We start from the raw sequence: 6,253 nt of genomic DNA, 5'->3' as shown, positions 1-6,253 counted from the left end.
TTTCTAAGTATTTTATGCTTGTTAGGTCTGCCTGTTGAAGATATTTATCTGATGAGAGAGGGCAGCAGAAGGCATGCCAGGACCTGGAAAAGCTTCTGCCTTTAATAAACAAAACTTCATATTTTACTAATGGGTATTTTCAACTAGTGCAAATAATGCTGTCGAGAGCTGTATTCCTGCACAGTGGAGGGGAAGCAAAACTGCATCAGTGACACCATGGCTGTCATAGGGCCGTGCAATCAAAAATCCGCAGGACAAATTAAGTCCTCAATTTTTACAGTTGTGTGCATCATATAGTAGTATCTCATTAGTGCCTTTAGCGAGTTTGTCCAAATTTACCTAAATCAAATTTAGCAAGAAATTCTAACAATGGAAAAGGAATAGATTAGTGCTCATTTGTTCTTAGCTGTGTGGAATATTTAAGACCAAGAAGTGTAAATTGCAAATTCCTATTCTAACGCTGATTAAATGGTTAATGTGCCTTTATAGTAATATATCTGCTGATATATATATATGTTGTTATGAGAGAGACTGGAAAAAAAAAAGCTCTCATCCCGATCACAATCATGATCACCAAGGAATTCTTGTTAACAGCAAAACCCCCTTATTTGAAAAGTAACACACCTGAATAAAACTGAACTCCCTCCAGTTTAAGGCACTGTTTACTGAAGGGATGGAAGTTACTGCCAGCAAGGAGAGCAATCCAAGACTCATTATTCCAAAGGAGATATACATTTCAATTCGCCACACTTCTTCCTCATTCCAAGAATTTTCAACATTTGCATGAACCTGATGAAAGAGCAGAAAGAAGCACTTTACTCTACAGAATATTATAAATATCAACAGAAGTTATTTTGCTGAGTAGAAGACTACAGTCACAAGACTATTATAAAATGGGGTCAAATATTTCACAATTTTCCTCATGTCTTGGAGAAAAACAACTAATTCCTTATTGCTGCTATTGGCTCTTATTAGGTTAAGAATGTGTTAAACATGAAAAATTAGATGAGTTGTTAAAAGAAAATGTAACAGTATATACTATTTAAAATGATTACGTTATAAAAACACATACGTCTGTGCATTCCTATACACTGTAGAGAAATAGCCGTGTTCTTCAGACCCTGGAAATGTAAACTATAACATAAATTGGGTAAACCTGCTTTTTTTTTTTAGTTTGTTACATTTAAAACAGTTTAGCATAGTTTCCTGACTTTGCTTCAGCTCCTTATGCTGAGTCCAAGTTATTTTGCCTCTTTCACTGTTGACATCAGACACATACAAGATTGATCTTGTCGGACAGCTTTAACAGAAATAAGAAATAACTCAAATCCTTAACAATTAAGAGGCTTGGATATTCAGTTATTTTTCCACTTGCAGGTGAACTATTGTGATATAGCTTCTCTTGAAAGAAGTTCCCTAGGAATATTATTAGCAAATGAGACTTTCACAATATTATTAGAAACAGGGTAATTTCTTGGTAAAAGTATCAGTGGGTCCTTTACTTAGTGTGAACAATTAAGAGTTTCTTGCTGCCTTTTATATTTTTTTTCTTCTTGCCTTTCTCTTAAATTCAGTTTTCCATATGAGCCCTTTAAGAATTTCTGAACCAAATCCTCGATAATTTGTTCCATTTGATTTGATTTCCTTAGTTTGCTTTTCTTTCTGTTCCATCACATCTCTCTGTCCTGCAGATTTTATGAGCTGAATGGCAATCCTGCTTTTCTGTGCAGCTTTTCTGCCACTCTAAAGGTGACAATGAGCTACCTCACTGAGAGCAGCAACGTTAGACCCTCTTCTAAAGGATAAGAGATTTGTCAGAGATCACTTCAAGGTTATGCAACACCAATTGCTCCTGAGGACTGAGTCAATCTCTATTGCTGGTAATAGATGATGTTCACAGAATTTTTTAATGAATAAAATATTTCTACCACTGGTCCAAAATGTTACAAAGTAACAGCATTTTCATTTTACAAACACAGATGTATCTGTAAGCATCATTGCAGTATCTACCTCTATACTTTTCACACTTATGATATACATAATTCCCCCATATGTTAAGTATACATAGAGAGGAACATACCTCAGAAGTTTCCTGCTGCTCCTCTTACCCTGTCTGTCCCTACATTCTCCTTGTATACATTACTACCAGGGATTTAAGCAGAACACGTGCTTGTGTCTACCACACAAACTTGACTACAGCTTGACCCATGAGATGAGCGCAACACACAGATGCTTCCGTTAGCCTCCCTTTTCATTCAGCACTAGCTATGCATACGATAACCCGTAATATATATTGTACTCATGAGCCATACACACAGAGCCAAGGCATTTCTGGTTGACTGAACAAAAGATTGGCTTACCTGTTGATATGCCATGTTGAGGAACAAGTATCGCTCCGATCTCCTCATAGGTAAGCAGAGGCTGTATGCCACATGCACTGTTGCGAAGAAAAAACTGAGCAGTCCAAGCTGCTTTCGGCACTGGAGCCAGTTGCCCAGCCAAGGTGGAAATCGCCTATACTTAGTACCATAGTAAAGCTGATAAGCAGCTGCAATAAGCCCTGATAAATACACTAGAGACAGTAAAGTGATAGCAACAATAGGTAGAGTCTTGTTCACGATCTCAATGGGGATCTTGTAAAAGTCACTCTGCTGATTTCTCATGTACGGATGGATTACATCTCTGACGAACGAATAGATGAAGAAGAAGGTTGCCAGGCTAATGGCAATCACTACAGGCCCCTTCCACAGTGTGAACAGCCGCAGAGGTAAGTTTTCAATCTCCCTTGAAGATGACAATGCCCCCAAATCAATAGGAATAAAACTGAGCTGACGGGCAAGCTCAATGACTTGATGGCGAGCCTGAACATTGTTACTGCATATATAGACCTGTTGGGAAAGTCACATGAATTGTCTGTAGTCAGAGAAAGAGACTCGAAGTTAAAAAGCAAAGAACCCTTAAGGGCCTCCTGGTCAAAACTACAGCACTACTGCTAAAACTGTACACTGTTATTCCAGCTTATATCACCAAGATGAGAACAAAACCACATATAAATCCAGTCAAAGTGAAAATATGCACACTGGTTTAGCAATAGAGTAACCAAAACAAAATCGGCTTTTTCTTGGAGTTAATAATGAGCTGATCGGGGAATGCTCTGGTAATCTGCACCCTCTCCCCAGTGCAAAATGTCTACAGGGCTAAATTGAACTTCAAACCATGACTAAAGCATTTCAGAAAATCACGAGTCTCTCAAAAATAGTTATCTTGAATGATGACCCTAACCCAGCTGTAGCACAAGCAGCATGTAAAGCAGAGAACTGTGTAATCTCTGCATGTGTAACAATTTTGGCTTAATTTCACAATCCAGATTTCCACAAAAACTGAATGTGTAACAGAAAAGACAAAATCTAACAGCCAGATAAGCAGTCCTTCTAAAGACCAGCTTATTACAGTGAAAGAAATGTACTGCTAAAAAGTACTTTAAAGTTCCTCTAACATTTACAGTGCTTGCTCAACGCTGCTATAGCTTGCCCAACACTGCTCGTGACCTGCATTAGAGCAAACATGATCTGTTTTGACAGAAATTAATTACTTATAATGCAGTGCTATTCTGAAAGGGGATAGAAATAGTACGGTGAGGTTATTTTTAAAATTATGCTAATTCTGTATCAATTGCATGCCAATTTGAAAAAATCTACTTGAAGTGCCAGAAAACTCCATTTAGTCTCTAGTAGTCATGTTACACCAGTCATTTCTCAGTAATTTCTTAGAGTCCATAAATTCATGAAGGCCTAGGTTCCTGCATAGACTTAAATCCTTTGTATCACTTCAGCAGAGCACGAAAAACATAACCCTACCTTTTCTATAGGCAAGGTGGATTTGGGCAACATACTGGGAAAGAATTTGAACATGATGTTCCCAAGCAGTCCTGGATCAAATCAATGATCACTTAGAAATATATGCGCCTCCTTCTGTTTCCTCATAGTTAGTATTCCAAAAGCTACATAATTTCTTTTATTCACTTTGCTGTTACACTGAATGCAAGCATTTTTAGAACAGTTGACTTTCGAGTTCTGGGATCAGGACCTCAGGTTTCTGTGCATCACTTTCAATAGTTCACCCCGTGTAAACCAATACTGAAACTAAACTATACTGGGAAAGACTGCCTCTATCCTGGCATAGAGCACTGAGATAAAAATATTTCCTACAGGAGACTGTCTGTGGGCATCTGAAGGTCAGCTGTCTAGTCTAAGCTAGCATCCACATTTACTCTGCAGTCTTTAAAGACGAACAGGCATCCCAAGGCACAATTTTGGTCACTTACTCTGTGTTTTACAGTGGAATGAATGAGGCTTTCAAGTTTTATTGGCTACTGAAACTTAAACTAAAGGCCCAACATTTTAGGTACATCAGGTTAGGCTGGATGAATCCCATGAGTTCTGTATGCTTACATTCAATTCTTGTCATTTTTATCTTACAAACAAGTTTAATATAAATATAACATTTACCTGTCTGCTGGCATCCTTTGGTCCTAGCTGCAGTGACCAAGCAGAAACGACATTGAATCCTTTGACAATCAGGGAATCTGGGAAAAGTGATGCCAAGTACTCTGCATTGGAGTCTGGATATTGGTCTACTCTTGTATTATTGCTGACATCGATCAGAATTTTTCCAGCAAGTAAGTGTTTGAGGTCCCACAAAGAGGAGTAATGTTCTCTGTGTATGGCTACAAAAATGATGTTTGTTTTTGCTACTGCATCTTCATGGTGAGTGACGTCAACCACATGGGGAAAAAACTCAGCAGCAAGTTTAGGGTTTCTGCTTCCTACGACCACGTGGTACCCACATCTGATAAGTCTAATTGTCAGTGACTTAGCAAAGTCTCCACTTCCAATGATGCCTATTGCAATCTTACTGGTGTCCTTGATGCCATTGGCAACATTTGGCAGAAAAGTTTCATTTAGGTTCTTAGGACTTCCCATCATAGAGATTGATTCCATACTTCCAAGACAGCAAACCTACAATTTCTCCTGGGGGGAGGAGGGGGGGAAAGAAAAGAGAACTAAGAGAAAGCAACAGAAAGAAAAAGCAGTATTACACAATTTAACAAGGCATCAGAATTTATAAATGCCTCTGGGAGCCAAATCTGTGGTTCTAAGTTTTGTGTAATATTTTCTCCTTAATAAAGTATATGCTAATCAATTTTGTCTTGCAAGGCATCACTAATACACAGAGAAACATAAAAAAGCACTTCAATATTACAGTTACAGAAGTATATGGTATTTTTTCTATCTTCTCCTATTTCCTATCTTCCATTGCCCTGGAATACTGGACCACAAGATAACCTTGTGCTCCTGGAACTGATGGTCAATGTAATAATAACAAGAAACATGTAAGGAAAACTGGGTAATTATGGAAAATATTAGAAGGCAGAGATAACTGGCCTGTGGCTGGCACAGGGATAGTGAGTTCACGGAAGCTGAATTCTATTAAAAGCTTATGCAGGTTATTATCCTGATATTCTATATTGGCCAGGAAGGAAAGGATGTAAAAAAATTCTAAAGCTGTAGATGTCTTGGCTACCACCATGACAGACATCCACCCGATATACTCACCTGTCAGCCTGGGAAATGGGCTGCCCACATGGATCCAATGGCAAAGACATCAGAGAAAATTTATGAGGCCTATTCATGAGACCACTGAAGCCACTGCTAGGTCAGACTGCTAGGATTAACTGTGGGTGCAAAGGTATGTGGCCATGGGTCACAAATCTGCTTAACAAAATTTTCTGGCCAGGAAGAGAAAATAAATCCTGAAGACAAATGCATGTGACAGCACTCCACAAAAAGCTAATGGCAGAAAGAGATGCATTTCAAGCAATAATAAAAGGGAAGAGAGTTTTAGGACTCAAATTCAGTGCAGTAAGGGAGGCTCCAAATAAGAACAAAGAGCAAGTGTCACAGAAAATTAAATACTGCTATAGCTTTGGAGAGAAGAGGTCACAGAACTGCAGAAAAGCTGTAACAAGGACAAAAAGACATAAAACCAACAAAACAAATCCCAGGAGGGGAGTCTTCACATGAAACCCCAGTTATGAGATAAGTGGATCTGCACTGTGGAGCACGAATGAGTTCTGAGAATGAAGCCATAAGGAAAGGCAGGCTAAGAAAGAGCAAAGAGAAACCATGAGCAATCAACAAACACCACCGAAAGGAGAATAATGAACCTCTTCCTGAGCCACTATCCAGGAGCT

The 6,253-nt window shown here is 38.7% G+C and overlaps 1 protein-coding gene across 1 annotated transcript; it reads right to left on the bottom strand.

Annotated features, from left to right (window-relative positions):
- Positions 1-624: 624 nt before the first annotated feature.
- STEAP2 (STEAP family member 2, metalloreductase) lies at positions 625-5,000 on the bottom strand (the record flags this gene model as incomplete). The annotated part of the gene is made up of 3 exons (XM_009871983.1): positions 4,509-5,000; positions 2,361-2,888; positions 625-789 (listed from the first exon to the last, which is right to left on the bottom strand). Coding segments are annotated over exons 1-3 (1,185 nt in total), but the record flags the coding sequence as incomplete, so codon positions are not given.
- Between the last annotated feature and the right edge of the window lie 1,253 nt (positions 5,001-6,253).

The sequence above is a fragment of the Apaloderma vittatum genome, unplaced genomic scaffold (assembly GCF_000703405.1).
Source record: "Apaloderma vittatum isolate BGI_N311 unplaced genomic scaffold, ASM70340v1 scaffold45956, whole genome shotgun sequence".
NCBI classification, from domain to species: Eukaryota; Metazoa; Chordata; class Aves; order Trogoniformes; family Trogonidae; genus Apaloderma; species Apaloderma vittatum.
The sequence above is the reverse complement of the archived record's forward strand: the minus strand, read 5'-3'. Positions and strand labels throughout refer to the sequence as shown.